Source organism: Canis aureus, chromosome 16, assembly GCF_053574225.1.
Source record: "Canis aureus isolate CA01 chromosome 16, VMU_Caureus_v.1.0, whole genome shotgun sequence".
NCBI lineage: Eukaryota > Metazoa > Chordata > Mammalia > Carnivora > Canidae > Canis > Canis aureus.
Window position 1 is genome coordinate 38,831,524 of NC_135626.1, and position 22,566 is coordinate 38,854,089.

The following is a 22,566-nucleotide window of genomic DNA, read 5'->3' on the forward strand; positions in this document are numbered from 1 at the left end:
AAGTATATGGGGGATCCCTGGGTGGCTCAGCGGTTTGGCGGCGCCTGCCTTTGGCCCAGGGCGTGATCCTGGAGACCCGGGATCGAGTCCCACGTTAGGCTCCCTGCATGGAGCCTGCTTCTCCCTCTGCCTGTGTCTCTGACCCCTCTCTCTCTGTGGGTCTGTCATTAGTAAATAAATAAAATCTTTAAAAAAAAAAAAAAAAGATAGGAAGTAAATATATGAAGAAAGGTTCAGCTTCATATGTCATCAGGGAATTGAAAAATTAAAACAGTGAGATTGCACTACTGTGCACCATTAGAATGGCCAAAATCTAAAACACAGCACCAAATATTGGCAAGGATGTGGAGCAGCAGGAACTCTCATTTACTGCTAGTGGGGATGCAAAATGATTATAATCACTAGGAAGACAATTTGGCAGTTCATTATATAATGTAACTCTTACCATATGATCTGGCAATCACAGTCAATGGTATTTACTCAAATGAGCCAAAATCTATGTCCCCACGAAAACCTACAGAATATTTATAGCATCTTTATTCATAATTGTTAAAACCTGGAGGCAACCAAGATGTCCTTCAGTAGGTGAGTTGATAAACTTGTGCATCCAGATAATGGAATATTATTCAGCACTAAAAAGAAATGAGCTATCAAGCCATGAAAAGGCATGGAGGAAACTTAAATGTGTATTACTAATTGAAAGAACAATCCAAAAAAGGTTACATATTACATCATTCCAACTATATGACATTCTGGAAAAGACAAAACTATGGAGACAGTAAAAAGGACCAGTGATTGGGGGTTGAAGGATAAATAGGCAGAGCACAGATTTTTAGGGCAGTGAAACTGTTTTGTATGATGTTACAGTATGTGTAGTTGTCATGCATTTGTCCAAACACATAAAACATAGGTCACCAAGAGTAAGCCCTAATGTAAACTATGGACTTGGGGTGGTAATGAAATGTTAATTGTATCAAATGTCCAACTGCAAGATGTAGTGAAGGGGGCTGTGCTTGTGTGTGTGGGAGCTGGAGGAACAGGACTATATGGGTACTCTGTACTTTACTGCTCAATTTTACTGTGAACCTAAAACTACTCTAAGAAATAAAGCTTATTATTTAAAAAATGTCAAAATAGATCAAAGAATAAAATGTGACAGAGACCATATGTGGTCTGTAAAGCCTAAAATAATAGTATTATTTTTATTATTTAGGGGGATAGAAAAAGTGGGGAAGGGAGAGGGCAGAAGGAGAGAGAGAATCTTAAGCAGGCTCCATACCCAGAGCAGAGCCTGATGTGGGGCTTGATCTCATGACCCTGAGATCATGATCTGAACCAAAATCCAGAGTTGGATGCTTAACCAACTCAGTCACCCAGGCCCCCCAGTATTAGTATTTCTTATCTGGCCTTTTACCAAAAAAAAAAAAAAAAAGTTTACCAAGCCCTGAACTCTATCACAGAGGAACTGGGGGATGAGGTGTTTAGTTTCTCTCTTGTGTCATGCCCAGTCCCCTAATTCCCCTGGGTACCCTTTGTCTCTGATGGCAGAGTTATTCTCATTGAATTTCCATTTCATTTGCAGGTATATGAGTGACCTAAAGCTGCAAATTAAAACGGAGAGAAAGCAGTGCCAACTGCGAGCAGGGCAAGGATGCCAATTCCTCCACCCCCTCCACCACCCCCTGGTCCTCCTCCACCTCCCACTTTTAATCAGGTAAGTAATCTTTCCACCTGGCTACCTCAAAACCTTAATGAATACTTAGGGCTTCCTGTTGTAAGACATAGTGCACTCGAAGATATATGGTGTAGAAAGAGAATAAGTAAATCTGTCTTCATTAACTAGCTCTGATTTCTGAGAGGTCTTCTTAGGACTTTAATGGCTTGTCTTGTTTTCTTGTCCTGGTTCAGTCTAAATGAAGATTTGGACAGGTTGCATCAGAGTAAGAACGAGTCTTTTGCCCCTAAAACTATTTTTTCTGTAAGGGTCAGTACAGCATTTCTCTGGCATCATTGAGAAAAGGGATGGCAACTCCTAGTGGTTTTCTTGCTATTTTATCTCTCCTTCTTCTCCTCCAAAGCAGTTCATCCTAAAGCGAAGTCCATCAGGTCTGCCAGCCCATCAAAAAAAGGAGTTTCTGAAAAATATTATTAAGAAGACTCAAAGGGGGACACCCGGGTGGCTTAGCAGTTGAGCATCTGCCTTTGGCTCATGGCATGATCCTAGGGTATAGGATCGAGTCCTACATTGGGCTCCTTGCAGGGAGCCTGCTTCTCCATCTGCCTGTGTGTCTGCCTCTCTCTCTCTCTCTCTCTCTCTCTCTCTCTCTGTCTCTCATGAATAAATAAATAATATCTTAAAAAAAAAAAAGACTTAAAGGTTTGATAATGGTAGGGAAAAAAGTAGTGTGGCTTTTGAACCAAGGAGGCAACTACTTTTACTATATGTGGATTGTAATATCTGGTGTCACATGAGAAAGAAAGCATGAGTGCTTTATCTCGTTTTTTAAGACTTTATTTTATTTTTACATTTTTAAAAAGATTGTATTTATTTATTTCGAGAGAGAGTTGGAGGGAGGGGCAGAGGGAGAGTGAGAATATTCGGCAGACTCTACAGTGAGCACAGAGCCCCAATGTGGGGTTCAGTCTCACAACCCAGAGATCATGTCCTGAACCGAAATCAAGAGTCAGATGCTTAACTGACTGAGCCACTCAGGCACCCCTACGATTCTATTTTATTTTAAATTTTATTTATTCATGAGAGACATAGGCAGAGGGAGATGCAGGATCATCCCAAGACCCCAGGATCACGACCTGAGCCAAAGACAGATACTCAACCACTGAGCCACCCAGCCTTGCCCCCTAAGATTTTATTTTATTTTATTTTTATTTTATTTTTTAAAGATTTTATTTATTTATTCATAGACACACAGAGAGAGGCGACACACAGGCAGAGGGAGAGGGAGACACAGGCTCCATGCAGGGAGCCCGATGTGGGACTCGATCCTGGGTCTCCAGGATCACATCCCAGGCTGCAGGCGGTGCCACTGGGGCTGCCCTAAGATTTTATTTTTAAGTAATATCTACACCCAGTGTGGGGCTCAAGCTCACAATCCTGAGATCGAGTTGCAGGATGAGTGAGCCAACCAGGTGCCTCTACTTCAATCTCAGTTTTGTAAAATTTAGAAGCCTTATAAAGGAACTTAAGGGAATGAATATCTTGGGGTGCGTGTGTATTATTTAACAGATGAGAAATAGTGCCCTAAAGTGTTGGTGTATGTGTATGTTAGGTATTTAACAGATGATAAGTACTACTTTAAAGAGGAAAATTAACTTGCCTAGCTAATTTATTTTAGAACTAGAACTAGAGTTCAGGTCTGCCAACTTGTTTTTTCCCATAAGTTCTGGTTTTTAGACATTTTGTTTGAGGATATATATGAACCCCCTATTTGGATGAAACTTTAAATGAAAGCCCAATAAGTGAAGTAGATAAAAGCAGAACTGCTCTGGTTATAGTGGGATTCAAGGACCAAAGTATATCCTTGGATCTCTCTAACCTCTTGGATTATTGCCCTGCATCATACTGTCTTAGTCATTTACTCAATAGGATTTTGTTGGGGGCTGAGTATCAGAGACTTGGCTAGGCATATGACTTGGAAAATCCAAATAACTTCACTCTATACTTCTTCTTTTTTTTTTTTAAGATTATTTATTTATTTATTTATTCATAGAGACACAGAGAGAGAATGAGAGGCAGAGACACAGGCAGAGGCAGAAGCAGGCTCCATGCAGAGAGCCTGACATGGGACTCGATCCAGGGTCTCCAGGATCATGCCCTGGGCTGCAGGCGGCACTAAACCGCTGTGCCACCGGGGCTGCCCTTCACTCTATACTTCTATATTGCTTGACTCTTTCTCAAAGATTTGTTTGTATAATTAAAAGAAATGGAAAATATGCGGATAAGAAAAAACAAATAAAAATAATCTGTAATATCGCTCAGAAATGAGACAATTTCTGCCTTCAAAGCTTGCCAGCACGATGGGTGAGATAGGCAAGTCAGCAGGCAGATTCCATTCTATGCAGAGAAAAATGAGGCCACAAGAAAAACATGCTTCACATACTGACTTGGGGGAGTGAAGGCAGTCAGAGAAGGCTTCTAGGTGATACTTTTGCAGATTTTTAAAAAGATGAGTATTATTTAGCCAGAAAGAGAAGAGGGAGAGCTGGCACCTGATATTGAGGAAGTAGAATGGAAGGGTGCTGATTAGTGGGAATGCACACCCAGGTTTGAATCATTGCTTGAGGGGCCTGGTAGGAAATGAAGCCAGAGGCAAAGGCTGAGGGTTGTTTTTTTTCTCCAGGCAGCAATGGGGAGGTAGTGTATTTTCACCAGCAGGAGTCACCTTCACAGTGTACACAGTGGTTTGGGGTTGAGACTGGGGACAGGGAAGTCAAGACTTGGAGACAGAAGCCTGTTACAGTTGAAAATTGAGTTTGCACTGAAGCTGGGAAGATGGAAGAGATAACAATGAGAAATACTTAAAAAGTAAAATCTTAGAGTTGGTGACTGATACAAGCCTGAGAAAGAGGGAAGAGGTTGAAACAACTCTAGTTTGGGGAATTGAATGATGGTGCTGTTTACAAAGCAAAACAGGTTTCTGGAGGAGGATATGAACTCAGTTTTATTTTTTTTATTATTATTTTTTTGAACTCAGTTTTAGATATATTGAGTAGTGTTTTAATACTTTTCTCTTTATAAAAGTAAGATATTCAAGAAATTGATGAACTGTGGCTGGGGTGCCTGGCTGGCTCATTTGGTAGAGCATGGGACTCTTGATCTCAGAGTTGTGAGTTTGAGCCACAGAGTCGGCATAGAATTTACTTTTTTTTAAAAAAAGAAAGCTTTATGAACTATGGGTAAGCATAAAGGAGCAGTTATCCATAATCCAATGAGTCATAATAGTTTTGTGTATATCCTTCCCCACCTTCCTCCCTTTTATCCCACTTTTTAAAATAGGAGTGTGTTGTATACCTACTGATTTCTTTTGTTTTCTTTTTCTCCCTCCCTCTCCCCCACACTGCTATGCATATTGAGTTCTAATCTGCTCTTATTAATACATCGTGAATGGCTTCTCACATCATTAAATGGTTAGTGATGTCATTAAAATTTTTTTTTACAGTACTAAAAGTTTGGTAAAAATTAGAGAATGCCAATAAAAATAGAAAATATTAAGCTATTAATAATTAATCTTTGTTAACAATTTATATGTTTTACATATTTATTATAGAAAAACTAGAAAATTTGGGGCACCTAGGTGGCTCACTTAGGAGTCCGACTTTTGGTTTTGGCTCAGGTCATGATCTCATGGTCATGGGATCCAGTCCCTCATCGGACTTTGTGGTCAACAAGGAGTCTGCTTCAGATTCTTTCTCTCGGGCACCCTGGGTGGCTCAGCCGTTTAGCGCCACCTTCAGTCCAGGGCCTGATCCTGGAAACCTGGGGTCAAGTCCCACGTTGGGCTCCCTGCATGGAGCCTGCTTCTCCCTCTGCCTGTCTCTGTCTCTCATGAACAAATAAATAAAATCTTAAAAAAAAAAAAAAAAGATTCTCTCTCCCACCTGCTTGTGCTCTCTCTCTCTCTAATAAATAGATCAAATCTAAAAGAAAACTAGAAAATGCACATAAATATAAAGAATTATTACCCAATTAATTAATTACCAAAATTGACTCTATTGGTATTAGTATATATCATTCTGGAAATGTTCTACATGTATGTATCTCTTTTTCTTTCAATACAACCTTAGCTACTGCTTATTGAGCTCTTATTATATATCAGGCACTATGCTAAGCTCTTGAAAAGTGTTATTTTATTTTCAAAATTAGGGGATCCCTGGGTGGTGCAGCGGTTTGGCGCCTGCCTTTGGCCCAGGGCGCGATCCTGGAGATCTGGGATCGAATCCCACATCGGGCTCCCGGTGCATGGAGCCTGCACACTGATGGCATAAATATAGAAGGGAATGATTGTTAAGCTCTTATTACACAGCAGTAAAGGTTTGATACAATCAAGTAAAAATATTATAAAACAAAATATTTAATAGAATTAACTTTCTCTTCTATAAAACAGGAATAATAGCAGAACCTACCTCAGAGGGTAATTTTTTTTTTAATTTATTTATGATAGTCACACACAGAGAGAGAGAGAGAGAGAGGCAGAGACACAGGCAGAGACACAGGCAGAGGGAGAAGCAGGCTCCATGCACCAGGAGCCCGACGTGGGATTCGATCCCGGGTCTCCAGGATCGCGCCCTGGGCCAAAGGCAGGCGCCAAACCGCTGCGCCACCCAGGGATCCCACTGCTGTATAGATTTAGGATAATGCCTTTGTATGTCACAGGTGATTTGTCCTTCCAGTCTATCATCTGCTTATTATATTCCTAGTAAATAATTTATAATAAATAAATCTTTCAGTCTTTCCTTGTATTTTGGTTGTCATGTCCTTCCCCTTACCAATTTTTTTTCATATAGTACATCTATGGATTTTTTTACATTACATTTTATAACTCAACTAGAATTTGTTTGAGAATAAGCTATCAGGTAGGGATTTAACTTGATTATTTTTTTCCCCCAAAATTAGCCAGTTACTATTAGTAGCTTATATTTCATAATCGGTGCTTTCTGTACTGCTAAAATATACTTTTATTATTTCTTTTCCTTTTTTTTAAGTTTTTTTTTTTAATTCAGTCGAGAAAAAGAGAGCTCTGTGCTCCTGAGAACATGAGCCAAGGGGGAGGGACAGAGAGAGAGGGAGAAGCAGACTCCCCACTGAGCAGGGGGTGGATATGGGGCTCAATCTCAGGACCCCAGGATCACAACCTGAGCTGAAGGCAGATGCTTAACTGACTGAGCCACCCAGGTGCCCCTCACTTTTATTATTTCTTGTACAGACATAGGTTTGTTTATGGACTTTTCTGTTTTGTTCCTTTAGCTGTCAGTCCCTGTGCTCCTGTTGTAGTTGGTCCTAGCTTTTGGTGGTGCTAGTCCCATTTTCTTTTCTTTTCTTTTCTTTTCTTTTCTTTTCTTTTCTTTTCTTTTCTTTTCTTTCTTTTCTTCTTTCTTTTTTTTTTTTTTTTTTTAAGATTTTACGTATTCATAAGAGACACCGAGAGAGAGGCAGAGACCTAGGCAGAGGGAGAAGCAGGCTCTGAGCAGAGAGCCTGATCCAAGACTCGATCCCAGGACACTGGGATCAAGACCTGAGCCAAAAGCAGATGCTCGACCACGGAGCCACCCAGGTGCTCCACTAGTCCCATTTTCTTAGTTTTTTCCTATACTTAATCTTCTAGGTAGATTTTAGAATCATTTTTTAGTGGTTTCCAAAAATTCCACTGTGGTTACTTTAAAAAGCTCTCTACATTTGAAAATTGTGTAAGGAACATGGTACCACATGTTGGATTTTAAGTATATGTGGGATATTCATTTGGAGATGTCCTGTAGACACTAGCACATATGGGTATGAAGTTCAGGGCCAGGAGTGGTGATGAAATATAAAGATTTGAGATACTTGGGCTTTTCAGTGGTATTCATACCCTGGGACTGGATGAGCTTGCTTGGGGAGATTTAGATAGAGGCTGAGGATAGGACTCTGAAAGGCATTTAAGAGGTAGGTGGAGGGTGAAGAACTTGAGAAGAAATAACAATGTTGGGAAAAACTGTAGGGGTATGCCTGGGTGGCTCCAGTCAGTTAAGTGTCTGCCTTTGGCTCTGGTCATGATCTCAGGGTCTTGGGATCCAGCCCTGCATCCAACCCTGCTTCTCCCTCTCCCTCTGCCTGCCTCTCCCCTTACTTTTACTCTCTCTGTCTCTGGCAAGGTAAATAAACAAAATCTTTAAAAAAGGGGACACCTGGATGGCTCAGCGGTTGAGTGTCTGCCTTTGGCCCAGGACATGATCCTCCAGTCCCGGGATTGAGTCCTGCATCGAGTTCCCTGCACGGAGCCTGCTTCTCTCTCTGCCTGTGTCTCTGCCTCTCTCTGTATGTGTCTCTCATGAATAAATAAATAAAGTATTAAAAAAAAAAGAAAGAAAGAAAAGAAAAGGTGGAGGGTGGGGGGCAGCTGTAGGGAAAGGAGGAAAGGCACGGGCTTTGACATAATCAGACCAGCTCTGCATTTATTCTCCATGTGATATTGACTTGTCTAAACTACTTCATTTCTTCATCTCTGGAATGGGAATAATATGGCCTGTGTTATTTTATTAAAATTTTATTTATTTATTTGAGAGAGAGTACATGCGAGCAGAGAGGAGCAGGGGAGAGAGAGGAGCAGGGGAGAGGGACAAGCAGACTCCACGGAGCCTACCATGGGGCTCGATCTCATGGCCCCGAGATCTTAACCTGAACCAAAACCAAGACTTGGACATCTATCCGACTGAGCCACCCAGGTGCCCCAATGTGGTCTATTTTATAACATTGTTTAGAAGATAAAGTAATAAGGAAGCAATAAAATCTATTAGTTGAGATAAGATAGGCTTTTTTTTTTTTTTTTAAGATTTTATTATTTGTGAAAGACACAGAGACTCTAGGATCACAAGACTCTAGGATCACGCCCTGAGCCAAAGGCAGGCGCTCAACCTCAGAGCCACCCACACATCCCAAGATAGGCATTTTAGAGTCAACTGCTTTGGATTCTTGTTTTACTATTTACTGGATGCGTGGCCTCAGGAAACTTTTTAGCTATTTTTACTTTCCAAATGGATAATGATAATAATACCTATTTCATAAAAATATTTCAAGATATAAATGAGATATTGGAAGTAACATGCTTAGCCTAAGGCATAGTAGAGACTCAATGATTGCTTTCATACATATAAAGCATCTAACGTACAAACCCAGCACACAGGTACTCTGCAAGCATTAGTTAAGGCCTCCTTTTTTTTCTTTCTTAAGAGAGAGAGAGAATTGCAAGCAGGCTGCACACCCAGGGCCTGACATGGGGTTCGATCTCATTACCCCGAGATCACGACCTGAGCCGAAATCAAGAGTCACTTAACTGACTAAGCCCTCCAGGCGCCCCTGATAAGTCTTCCTTGCAGAAGCTTCTGATAGGAGGGAGACCTGTACTTCACAGAAGGCACAACAGAAGATGGACTAGGAAGGCTGAGAGTACACATTGGAACTGTTATTTGATGCAGGGATCTGATTAGGTTGGAGGGGCATTCATGAAACCAGCTTGGCTTATGGTATTTATCCCAAGCTCATGGTACAGGGAACTATTTAGGATGAATAGTTAAATTTTCTCCTCTTCCTCCAGGCAAACACAGAGCAGCCCAAGCTGAGTAGAGATGAGCAGCGGAATCGAGGTGCCCTCTTACAGGACATCTGCAAAGGGACCAAGCTGAAGAAGGTGACCAACATTAACGATCGGAGTGCTCCCATCCTTGAGAGTGAGTCTAATCTTTATTTCCTAGTGAGCCACCAGGATTCCAGGATTTGACTTGGAGACTTGGTTGGCCTGTCATTTTATTGTTGGGCCTTGAATGGGAACATTTTGTCCTTTAGGAGAGTTTTCTTTGAATGCTCTTGGGCTGTCTTCGCATCTGTTCATTTGAATACCTTAGAAGTTTCTCTTTGACCTTTGGGAAGCATTCTCTGGGTAGGACTCCATCTTCTGTGACTAGTGCTCACTAGGGCACATTCTTGGCTATTCTCTGAGGAGACCACCATGTTACTAAAAACTGCCAAGCTGAAGCTAACAATTTTATAATTCCCAGAAGTGTCCATTCTGAAAGGCCTCTGGAGAGTTTGCTCACACCTGGATCCTTAAGTCACAGGCCCCCATATAATCTGAGACTTGGAGAGGAGAGCCCAGAGAATTTTGCTGAATGTGTCTTGATCCTGGTTTTCCCTCTGCCTTTCCTAAATAGGGAAGTTTGGCTCCTTGTTTCTTTTGTTCTTTCTCTTTCATCACGGTGAAGAGTTTTATTTCCACATGAAACTGGAGCTGAGAGGCTTTGCATTTTTTTTTTTTTTTTTAATGCAAAGTCAAAAGCAAGATTGATTTGTTTTCAAATTAAAGCCCAAATAAAGGAGGCATTTCTCCTCAGGATTGACTTGGTCACCAGCTCTGGGCATGTGAAGTGAAAACCCTAATGGTATGCTTTCCAGAACCCAAAGGAAGCAGTGGTGGTTATGGCTCTGGAGCAGCTGCCCTGCAGCCCAAGGGAGGTCTCTTCCAAGGGGGAGTGCCGAAACTCCGACCTGTGGGAGCCAAGGACGTTTCAGGTATCTGATCAGAAAGTTTCTTAGGGTATTTCCCAAGTGCATTAATTTCTGACTAGTCCCAAGTGGGTCTTCTAGGGTCAAGGACTGTTGTTGTAGAGGTGGGAGGAAGGAGAAGTGGGAGCAGGGGAGGAGTTACAGAGCAGAATAAAACTAAAGCTGAGGGATTAAATAAAAATGTGTTTAACTTGTTATCAGCAGTATTTGTTGGTGGGCCCTGAGCCTGAAACCAGATTAAGACCCAGAATTATACAGGCATTTACCCTGCTACCATGCAGGTTACACTAAGGAGGCTGAGTGAAGTAGAGATACCGACCAGCGTGTATCTAACTCTGTTGATCGAGTGCTATCTGCTTTATTTGTAGAGAACCTAGCTGGTAAGCCAGCCCTGCAAGTCCCCAGTTCTCGAGCTGCTGCCCCAAGGCCACCGGTATCTACAGCTGGTGGGCGCCCTCAAGATGATACAGACAGCAACCGAGCCTCACTCCCAGAACTGCCCAGGATGCAGAGACCCTCGTTACCGGACCTCTCTCGACCTAATACCACCAGCAGTACAGGCATGAAGCACAGCTCCTCTGCCCCTCCTCCACCACCCCCAGGGCGGCGTGCCAATGCACCCCCTACACCTCTGCCTATGCACAGCAGCAAAGCCCCAGCCTACAACAGAGAGAAACCCTTGCCACCTACACCTGGACAAAGGCTGCACCCTGGTCGAGAGGGACCTCCTGCTCCACCCCCAGTCAAACCACCTCCTTCCCCTGTGAATATCAGAACGGGACCAAGTGGCCAGTCTCTGGCTCCTCCTCCACCGCCTTACCGCCAGCCTCCCGGGGTCCCCAATGGACCCTCCAGTCCCACTAATGAGTCAGCCCCAGAGCTGCCCCAGAGACACAATTCTTTGCATAGGAAGACACCAGGGCCTGTCAGAGGCCTAGCGCCTCCTCCACCCACCTCAGCCTCTCCCTCACTACAGAGTAATAGACCACCTCCCCCAGCTCGGGACCCTCCCAGTCGGGGGGCAGGTAAGTACTTGGAAGCACTTTTTTTTCCTATCCCTTGGAGAACTGAGTTTGTCTTTTTACCCTTTTCTCCAAAGCTGTCTTTTAGCGATTGAAAAGAAAAAGAATTCACTTACTCATTCAACAGGTTTACTGAATGCCTTTTTCTATATCAGACTCTGTTGTTAGGGAAATAGCAATCAATAGAAGAGTCCTGTTCTCTGGACAGTCAAGCAAATAAATTAGTAAAATATATATGTATGTGTATATATATATATATATATATATATACACACACACACACACGGTATGTAAATATTTTACAGAAATACAAAGCAGAGAAGGGGAATAGGAATATGGGGTGGAGGGTAGTGGTAATATTTTTTATTGCAGAAGTGGGGTGAGAGTAGGTAGGGGTCGGGAAAGTTTTACTGATAAAGTAACAATCTGGCAGAGAGTGACAGAGTAAGCTAACCGGTTATCTGAGAGAATAGTTATTGCAGGCATTGGGAACAGCAGATACAAAGGCCATGAGACTGAGAACAGCAGGGAGACCATTGTGGCAGGACATGGAGTTCAGGAAGCTAAATTTCCACAGGAGAACACTGTAGGACTTTGTTGAGACTGGGATTTACTTGGTGAATTGCTGAGCACTGGAACAAAGGAGAAACATTGCTTTATCTTTTTTTTTTTTTTTTTTAAGATTTTATTCATTTACTTAGAGCATGAGCGTTGTGGAGGGGCCGAAGGAGGAGCGTTGTGGAGGGGCAGAAGGAGAAGGAGGGGCAGAAGGCTGAGCAGGAAGCCTGACGTGGGGCTCGATTCCAGGACCTTGGGGCCATGACCTGAGCCACCTAGACACCCCTGCTTTAGCTTTTAACTTTTTAATTTTTTAATTTTTTAAAAGATGTTATTTATTAATGAGAGACACACACACACACACACACAGAGAGAGAGGGAGAGAGAGAGAGGCAGAGGCACAGGTAGAGGGAGAAGCAGGCTTCGTGCAGGGAGCCCAAAGTGGAACTCAATCCTGGATCTCCAGGATCACGCCCTGGGCCGAAGGCGGCGCTAAACTGCTGAGCCACCCGGACAGCTCTGCTTTAGCTTTTAAAATGATGACAAACTTGTGTGATGCAAACAGCAGGAGGACAAAGGTGACAAGGGGGACTGCTTAGGAGGCTGTTGGAGTAAACTAGCAGATAGGTAGGACCACAACAGGTTTGGGGGAAGAAGACAGGTATTCACTTTTTTTTTTTTTAAGATTATTTATTTATTTATTAGAGAGAGAGAGAGACAGAGGGAGAAGCAGGCTCCATGCAGGGAGCCCGACATGGGACTCGATCCTGGGTCTCCAGGATCACACCCTGGGCCAAAGGCAGCGCCAAACCGCTAAGCCACCGGGGCTGCCCAGGTGTTCACTTTTGGACAAGTCAAGTTTGAGATGCCTGTCAGCCAAACACCAATTCATTATTTTCTCTTAGATATCTGTGAGATTCTGAAGTTCGGGAGAAAGGTCTGGGCTAGAGAAATTTGAATGATACATATTTTTAAGGATTTTATTTATTTATTTGACGGAGGGAGAGTGAGCACAAGCAGGTGGAGCAGCAGGCAGAGGGAGAGGGAGAAGCAGGCTCTCTGCTCAGCAAATCGGGGCTTAGTCTTAGGACCCTGGGATCACAACTTGAGCTGAAGGCAGAAGCTTAACCAACTGAGGCACCCCAAATTTGAATGATACTGAAAACCACATGCTGGGTGAGCTCACTTAGGGAGTCAGTCTAGATAGAGAAGAGGTTGAGGCCTTTATATTAGAAGTCAGAGAGATGGAGAGTAGCAAGAGAGGAAACTGAGAAAGAGCCCCTGGTGAGGAAGGAAGAAAACAAGAGGATGCTGGAAGGATGCGAAGATGGAGTGATCAGCTGTGTCCAGGACTGAAAATAGAATGACACTGGTCTTAGCAATATGGAGTCCTTTGGGGTGACCCCCAAACAACGTGATATTCCCCCCCCCCTTTTTTTTTAAGGATTTAATTTATTTAGAGAGGCAGAGACATAGGCAGAGGGAGAAGCAGGCTCCCTGCATTCCGATGCGGGACTTGATCCCCAGACTGAGGATCACATTCTGAGCTGAAGACACACATTCAACCGCTGAGCCACCCAGGCATCCCACATGGTACCCTTTTGAGTAGTTTCAGTGAAGTGGTGAGGATGAGAATGAAAGTCTAACTGGGATGTGTTTGGGAACTCACGAATAGGAGGAAAGGAATTAGAGATAGCAAAGTAGAAATCTCAGTTTCCTTACAGGGGAGCGAGAGTGGGGGTGCAGATAAATAGAATACTTGCTGGAGGAGAATTGAGGGTTGAGACTCCTCCTCTCCAAGATGGAAGATATTTCCGTATCCATTTGGATACTGATGAAATGATACAGGAGAATGGGGAAATTGTCAAAGTAATGTCTCCAAGAAGGCTAAAAGGAATGGAATCTGATCCATAGGTAAGGGGTTGACCTTAGATAAGAACATAGATCATTCTTCCATGGTAACAAGAGGGAAGGCAGAGTGCATAGGCATAGATGCAAGTGGGCAGGTGGGCATCATGGTAGAAGCATGTGCAAATTTTCTTCTAGTTTGTTTTTTTTTTTTTTAATTTTTTTTTTTAATTTATTTATGATAGTCACAGAGAGAGAGAGAGAGAGAAACAGAGACTTAGGCAGAGGGAGAAGCAGGCTCCATACACCGGGAGCCCAATGTGGGATTCGATCCCGGGTCTCCAGGATCACGCCCCGGGCCAAAGGCAGGCGCCAAACCTCTGCGCCACCCAGGGATCCCTTCTAGTTTGTTTCTTATTGGTGAAATAGGACATCTATTGATGTGAGGGGAGGGAAGGAGAGAGAGGGCATGAGGTGGTGCTCTGGGAGTATGGGAGAATAAAGGGGGCAGTGGCAGGGGTGTCCTGGGAGAAGCAGCACGGAAGCCCACTCAGGATTAGGAGCCATACACTCAGAGTGAGATTGGCACAGTGTGTGTTCAGCTGTGCGTATGCAGGTACTGAGTAGTGGCATTTAACCAGGGTTAGCTATTTTAGGCATGTATGGCACCAAGGGAGAGTGGAGCCGGGAAGCTAAGGGTATAGGTCAGGGAGTGATTGTAACAATGGACCATGAGCCTAAACTGGATGAGGAGGAGATAAGGAGCTCTGGAAAAGGTAGAAGAGGTTGTATAATCTTTTTACAAAATAGCATGACTGAAAGTAGAGAGTTAGGGAGACCGTGAAGCTCCCTGGGACCTTAGACTTGGGAATTCTGCCTCCCATGGCCTCTTATATCATTGGACTTTGAGCCACATCCTCCACAAAGCCTTTGAGCTTTTAAACAGTCCTTGCAGGTTTGGATCATTGATTAAGAAATTAACTCATCAGGAAGCACATACTGAAAGCCCATTAACCTATGCTGCTGGTTGGCGAAGCACATAAGAGATTTGTATTTTAGGAGCTGGCAGTCTAACCTAAGACAGTCATATAGTAATCTGGTACATTCCTGACTGTGTATCTCCCTGGCTTTAGCCATAAGAATTCCAATCTTATGATAGCCTTTGATTCTATAAAGTTTAGGTTAAAAATTATTTTTTAAGGGACGCCTGGGTGGCTCAGCAGTTGGGTGGTTGCCTTCGGCTTAGGCTGGGATCTGGGATCAAGTCCCGCATCAGGCTCCAGCGAAGAGCCTGCTTCTCCCTCTGTCTGTGTCTCTGCCTCTCTCTCTCTCTGTCTCTCATGAATGAATAAATCTTTAGAAAAAAGTATTTTTTAATTTAGGGATTTTTTTAAGACCCTTTATCAAAGTAGAGCCCATATCTTTTTTTTTTTTTTTTAAGATTTTATTTATTTATTCATGAGAGACACGGGGAGCGGGGGGCGCAGAGACACAGGCAGAGGGAGAAGCAGGCTCCATGCAGGGAGCCCGACATGGGACTTGATCCTGTGTCCCCAGGATCAGGCCTTGGGCTGAAGGCGGCACTAAACCACTGAGCCACCCGGGCTGCTGAGCCCATATCTTTCTAATCCTATCCAGGAATAGAAGTGGGGGAAAATGTAATTTCTGTGGGTTTAACTAAATAGTTTTAGTTTTTTAATTAAATTATTTTTTTAAACAAAGCTGTAGGCCTAATGTGGGGTTTGAACTCAAGAGTCTTGCTCTACTGACTTGAGCCAGCCAGGCACCCTGAATTTGAGTAGTTTTAAATGTCTGCAGAATTCTTGCTTCCCACTTTTCTGTTCGTTCTTTGTGGTTTCTTTAAAAAATGTGAAGTTATGAGCCTTTTTCTTCTGTCCCTTAACCATCACCAACTTTGAGGCCTGATGGAGGCCTCAGCCAGCTTTCCATCTCTATAACCAGAGCAGTAGTTCTTAGAGTGGTAACACTGAGAGAAAATTGAGATATTTTAGTCAGAGATCTTCTGAGTATGTAGTTATCTTTATTGTGTGACGTTGGGCAGATAGCTCTCATTCTCTGAGTTTGTTCCCTCATGTCTTCATAGTATCTTCACGGGTAGTTGTAAATAAATGTATGGAAGTGCTTTGTAAATCATAGTATGCTGATGACTGTTAGTGGTTTTATGCAAGGATTTCCAGGTAGTTCTTGGATTTCTCTCTCTCTTTTTTTTTAAGATTTTATTTATTTAGGGATGCCTGGGTGGCTCAGTGGTTTGGCACCTGCCTTTGGCCCAGGGTATGATTCTGGAGACCCGGGATTGAGTCCCATGTTGGGCTCCCTGCATTGAACCTGGTTCTCTTTCTGCCTATCTTTCTGCCTCTCTATCTGTGTCTCTCATGAATAAATAAATAAAATCTTAGAAATGAAAAAAAAGATTTTATTTATTTATTCGAGAGAGAGGCAGAGACATAGGCAGAGGGAGAAGCAGGCTACATGCAGGAAGCCTGATGTGGGACTCGATCCCAGGACTCCGGGATCATGCCCTTGAGCCAAAGGCAGACGTTCAACTTCTGAGCCACCCAGGCATCCCATGGATTTATCTTTATTATTAAATCATATTATGACAGTATTATGTGATAATATGCTTTTGTTTCTCTGTGAATTATTTACATTTGAAAAAGTATGGAGTCTTTTGTCTTCCCAGGGTGCTCAGGGATCAGTGGTATTGGTTTCTGAATTTTTTCTTTGTGGAGTAAGACACTATTTTTTTTTTTTTTTTTGACACTATTTTTAAGGGACTTTTTTTTAAAGAATCAATACCATCATGCCCTCCTCAAAATTGAGTTTATCGAGGTTTACAAAAGGTGATCTCCCACCCCCAGGTTTATTTTACAAACTGCTTCTTTCTTACAGTTCTTGGGTTCCAGTGCCTTCTCTTGAAACAGGGTTGTTTTGTTTTTTTGTTTTTTGTTTTTTTTTTTTTGAGACAGTTTTAAAACCGATGTGATAGGTACGCCTGGGTGGCTCAGTGGTTGAGCGTCTGCCTTTGGGTCAGGGCGTGGTCCTGGTGTCTTGGGATTGAGTCCCCTGTCAGGCTCCCTGCATGGAGCCTGCTTCTCCCTCTGCCTGTGTCTGCTTGTCTCTCTCTGTGTCTCTCATGAATAAATAAATAACATCTTCAAAAAAAAAAAAAAAAAAAAAAAACTGGATGTGACAAAGAGCCCAGAAACTTACTGGAGAGATGGCAGAACCCAGAGGGGATGACCGTCCCTGAGGGTGAGTGCCAAGGGAGCAAGGAGAGTGCTCTTTGTCCTACTCCATTGGCCAGTCTGGGTTGGCTCTAATCACTGCCACCTTCCCAGTGTGTAGCTGGTGTCCTTTTGATCCAAGCTAACCCTGCCTTATACTCCCTGGCCCTCCCCTAGAGTAGTCACAGACTCTCAGGGCCCTGAGAAATCTGAGTTTTAGGGAAATATTTTGAAAGTGACCTGAAACAGCTTTGATTTGGGCAGATTTAGAATGAAATCAAGGTTCAGATATCTGCTAGGTGGTGTTAAGGAGACTTCTTTTTAGTTACTGCTTCTAATAGCACCTGTCTATACTTACACCTTGAAAAGAGTGAGGTAGACATTCAGAGTACATCTTAGGGGATGAAAAGTGGCATTATTTGGCCTACAGTGCTGGACCCCCTGTCTGCACACATCATTCCATTACTCTTTCATGCTTAACTGCAGTCACTCTACAGAAATTCCAACAATAATAGAGGAGGAATAAGAAGATATGCTCTTGGGCACCTGACTGGCTCACTCAGAAGATACAACTTTTGATCTCAGGGTCATGCATTCAATCCCCACATTGAGTATAGAGCATACTTAAAAAAAAGATGATACACCCTTTATCAGTGTTGTCTGTTAAGCCGAGTAGTCTCTCCATGTATTATTTAGATAACAGGACATGGTGTTGGTACCAAAACATACACTTCCTTTTTTTTTTTTTTTTTTCTTTTTTAAAAGATTGTATTTATTTATTTGACACTGATTGAGCCAGAGAACACAAGCAGGGGGAACAACAGAGGGAGAGGAAGAAGCAGGCTTCCTCAGCAGGGAGCCTGATGCCAGACTCAATCCCAGGATCCCAGGATCATGACCTGAGGCGAAGGCAGACACTTAACTGAGCCACCCAGGCACCCCTAAAAGATACACTTCCATCTCAGTGGGTTATATGTTTTGGGGGCAGATAATATAGAACTGTGGTAGTTATGAAAAGCAGTGTGGGCATAGTGGAAAGAGCAAATGTATGCTGAGTCTTATTAGATCTGTGGCCTCAGACAAACAACCTGAATCCCAGTTTCATTTGTGAAATGGGGATAATACCACATACTTTGCAGGAGTGGCTAAATAATTTTTAAAGATATAATACATAGGGGATCCTCTGGTGGCTCAGTGGTTTAGTGCCTGCCTTCAGCCCAGGGTGTGATCCTGGAGTCCAGGATTGAGTCCCAAAGCAGGCTCCCTGCGTGGAGCCCACTTCTCCCTCTGCCTGTGTCTCTGCCTTTCTCTCTCTTTGTCTCTCTCTCTCTCTCTGTGTCTCTCATGAATAAATAAATAAAATCTTAAAAAAAAGATTTAATGCATATAAAATACTTGGGGCAGTACCTGGAATATAACAGAAACCAAATAAATGATAGCTGCTATTTTTGTTAGTTAATGGAAAGAATAGAATAATATAACATAAAGACCTTACTTAGAATCTATTCTAGTTGGGACGCCTGGGTATCTCAACAGTTTGGCGCCTGCCTTCGGCCCAGGGCGTAATCCTGGAGACCCGGGATTGAGTCCCACGTTGGGCTCCCTGCATGGAGCCTGCTTCTCTCTCTCTGCCTCTCTCTCTCTCATTAATAAATAAAATCTTTTTAAAAAAAGAATCTATTCTAGTGATGTTGACATGTCTTCAGATGTGTGTGTGTATTTTTTTTTTAAGATTTTATTTTATTTATGAGAGACACAGAGAGAAAGAGAGGCAGAGACACAGGCAGAGGAAGAAGCGAACTCCATGCAGGGAGCCCGATGTGGGACTCGATATTGGGACTCCAGGATCATACCCTGGGCTGAATGAAGGCAGACGCTAAACTGCTGAGCCACCTGGGCTGCCCTTCAGATGTGTTTTTGATGTTACTTTCTACTTGGTGGCACATTTTTGTCTTTTAAGAGTGAATTTGATTTTTGAAAAGCGAAATCAGACATAGGTATGAATATTTTTCTTGATGGTTGTACAAACTCAGCAATGAGATATGAGGGGCACCAGGGTAGCTCAGTCAGTTCATTGTCTGACTCTTGGTTTCAGCTCAGGTCATGATCTCGGGCTTGTGAGATTGAGCCCCACGTTGGGCTCTGCACTTAGCACAGAGCCTGCTCGTCCCTCTCCCTCTGCTCCTCCCCCAAGCTACCGCATGTGTGCATGCACTCTCTCTCTCTAAAATAGGTAAATAAAATCTTTTAAAAAATGAGATATGAACATCATATATTTATGGATATGTCTAATTAGAAACTGGGTTTGGAGGGAGTTCGCAAAGAGGCATTCCCAGTTTTTTTTGAGCAATGAGACAATCACTGGAGATATGCACTTTCTGCAGATGAACCTATTATACATTTTTGAGAATCACTCATTTTATTCCATACTACTAAGTGCTAGAGTAAGTGACATAGCCTATAAATGCTATGGGAGAACAAAGAAGGGAGGGGATTAGAGTAGAGTGCATTGCTTTGGGAAAGCCTGTAGAAGATGGGGCTTGAACTGTTGGGGATTTACCCCAAAGATACAAATGCAATGAAACGCCGGGACACCTGCACCCCGATGTTTATAGCAGCAATGGCCACGATAGCCAAACTGTGGAAGGAGCCTCGGTGTCCAACGAAAGATGAATGGATAAAGAAGATGTGGTTTATGTATACAATGGAATATTACTCAGCTATTAGAAATGACAAATACCCACCATTTGCTTCAACGTGGATGGAACTGGAGGGTATTATGCTGAGTGAAGTAAGTCAGTCGGAGAAGGACAAACATTATATGTTCTCATTCATTTGGGGAATATAAATAATAGTGAAAGGGAATATAAGGGAAGGGAGAAGAAATGTGTGGGAAATATCAGAAAGGGAGACAGAACGTAAAGACTGCTAACTCTGGGAAACGAACTAGGGGTGGTAGAAGGGGAGGAGGGCGGGGGGTGGGAGTGAATGGGTGATGGGCACTGGGTGTTATTCTGTATGTTAGTAAATTGAACACCAATAAAAAATAAATTTTAAAAAATAAATAAATAAATAAAAAATAAAATAAAATAAATAAAATTCTAAAAAAAAAAAAAAAAGAAGATGGGGCTTGAATCTAATCTTAAAGGAGAGGTTGGGTTTGGTCGTAAGGGAAGGGGGATGGCATTTCCACACCTTTTGGGGGAGTCACAAGAGCAAAGCATATGTGGTTTGGTTTAGTCACCACATGTTGATTGTGAACATACTGTGCGCTATACATTTGTCTGAGCTTGGAAACTCAGATGAATGGACACTGCCCTGACTTAGTGTGCTGCGGAAGAGGCACATAAAATGAACAATTATGATATAATATAATGGTGTAGTAGAGAGATACAGAGGTGACAGTGGGAGTCCCAGCCTAGGAATCAAGCAAGGAAGAGGAGAAGGTGATACCAGGCTGCCTGCCTCGCATGGTAAGTTGCTGTGTAAAAAAGAAGGATGATGGGGTGAGACTCAGTTGGGGGTTGAAACTAAGGATTTGAAATTTCTTCTTCCTCCTATTCTTTTTTTTTTTTTTTTTTTAAGATTTATTTATTTATTCATGGGAGACAGAGACACAGGCAGAGGGAGAAGTAGGCTCCCTGCAGAGAGCCCAATGTGGGACTCAATCCGGATCCTGGGATCACATCCCGAACCGAAGGTAGACGCTCAACCACTGAGCCACCCAGGCATCCCAGGATTTGGAACTTCTTGATAGAGGAGATACACAGTCCTTAGAAAAGTTTGAGCAAGTGTTTTGGGGGAGATTAGTGAATTATGCAGAATAGATTGGAATGGTAAGAGATGAGAAGCAAGGAGAACATTTGGGAAGCTTTTTGCAGTAGAACAGGCTAAATACGAGAGAGCCTTGAATTAGAATTGTGGAGGAAGGCATGGAAAGGCAGGGAAAAGATCATCAAGAGTAGGCAGAGTTCTTGACTGACTTGAAATAGGAAATGAAAAGGGTCACACATTTATTTTGGACTTTGGGGTCTGGAAGAATGTTCTCACTGTTAAGTAGGGATGAGAGGAGAGTGAGTCTGCTATTTGACATGCTGCCCAGAAGCTCCTGGAGCCCGGCTCTTTGGGAAGGCACCAAGGCACTCTTGGCACATATCTCTCAAATTCCCCCACCCCTCACCATCTCTGCATCCTATCCTAACTGCTTTGGATTTTCCTTGCAGCTCCTCCACCCCCGCCACCCATGATCCGAAATGGTGCCAGGGATGCTCCACCTCCTCCCCCACCGTACCGAATGCATGGGTCAGAACCCCTGAGCCGAGGAAAGCCCCCACCTCCTCCCTCAAGGACGCCAGCTGGGCCACCTCCTCCTCCACCACCACCCCTGAGGAACGGCCATAGAGATTCTATTACCACTGTCCGATCTTTCTTGGGTGAGTAGCTAGCTGTTTTAGTCTCATAGTTCCTGTGGTGACTTCGCTAATTCCAGTGGCCACTCTAGAGTATCCTTTGTTCACAGCAGATCCTCTCCTGACTTAACCTCAGATCTCTGGGCCCCCACCATTGGCATCCCTCGCCTTCTACGAATTCTAGAAGACAGTGATTGCTTTAGAAGAGATTGAAGTAAAAGCAGTAGGTGTTGTGCTAATAACTCTGAAGCTGCTGTCTTGCTCCCCAAGGATTATTTGTGGTTGGCTTTTAGGTCAGAGACTTTATCCCTTTCAGGATTATTTAGACAGGGATGATGTATCTTCCTAGGAAGGAGAGGGCCTTAAAAAGCAGCAGCAACAAAAACCTATCATACACAACATTATTCTAGTAATATAGAGCCACAACCTAGCTGTGTTACTTTGAGGAAGTCACTTCACTTCTGTGGGCCTCACTTCCCTCATCTGTGAAATCAGGAGGTTGATGAGATAAGAGTGTATCAGATTTGACTTTTTTAAGGTTATAAATGAGTTTTAGGCCCCACCTAAGAGATTCTAATTCATTGAGTCTAGGATGGAGCCCCCAAGCAAAGGTTGTCCATAGGGTTTCCTCAGACCCTCTGTTGAAGACCCCTGGAAAGATCTGTACAGTCTCCTTCAATCCTGACACTCTGAATTCTTTTTAATGGTTACCACTCGCAGTCTGGTCTGTTCCTCATTGGGGGACCAGGGTATTTGGAATGTGTTTGAGCCACACCATTAGAAAATCTGAGCCTTCCTGTAGAGGGGCCATGGAAAGTGGGAGTGGAGGCCATAAGTTGGCTGTCCCCGACTATATTGTAGAGCTAAATGAGGGTAACATGGCCCAGAGGGGAATTATCTGGTCAGATCTCTCACTAGCTGGTGACAGAAATTTCCATTTTAGGTTACCGTCTACCAGTCTGGGGATTCAGGTCAGTTGGTTTCCCATGGTGACAGTCTCTAAAATGACTTTAACTGAAACAGAACAAACAGCTGGTCTCCTTTCCTGTTAAGTGCCTGATTTTTGGTGGAAAGATTTGAAGAACCAATTCAAAGACTCATTCCTTAATGTAAGAGCCTCTGAGCACATCCTCTGTGTGTGTAAGGTGCATTGAAAGATCCTGTTACTGGCCTCAGGAACCCTGGGTTAGTGGGCCAGGGAGGTCCTTGTG

General features: G+C 43.2%; 1 protein-coding gene across 8 annotated transcripts in view; it reads left to right on the forward strand.

Annotated features, from left to right (window-relative positions):
- WIPF2 (WAS/WASL interacting protein family member 2) overlaps positions 1-22,566 on the forward strand; it is a 66,352-nt gene that overhangs the window by 38,236 nt on the left and 5,550 nt on the right. For all 8 annotated transcript variants that reach the window (XM_077853124.1, XM_077853128.1, XM_077853126.1 and 5 more), the window contains 5 exons: positions 1,583-1,714; positions 9,306-9,438; positions 10,160-10,276; positions 10,639-11,295; positions 21,170-21,379. In XM_077853124.1, the coding sequence (XP_077709250.1) occupies positions 1,652-1,714; positions 9,306-9,438; positions 10,160-10,276; positions 10,639-11,295; positions 21,170-21,379 (1,180 nt within the window). In that variant the 5' untranslated portion in view covers positions 1,583-1,651. The remainder of the gene's footprint in view (positions 1-1,582; positions 1,715-9,305; positions 9,439-10,159; positions 10,277-10,638; positions 11,296-21,169; positions 21,380-22,566) is intronic.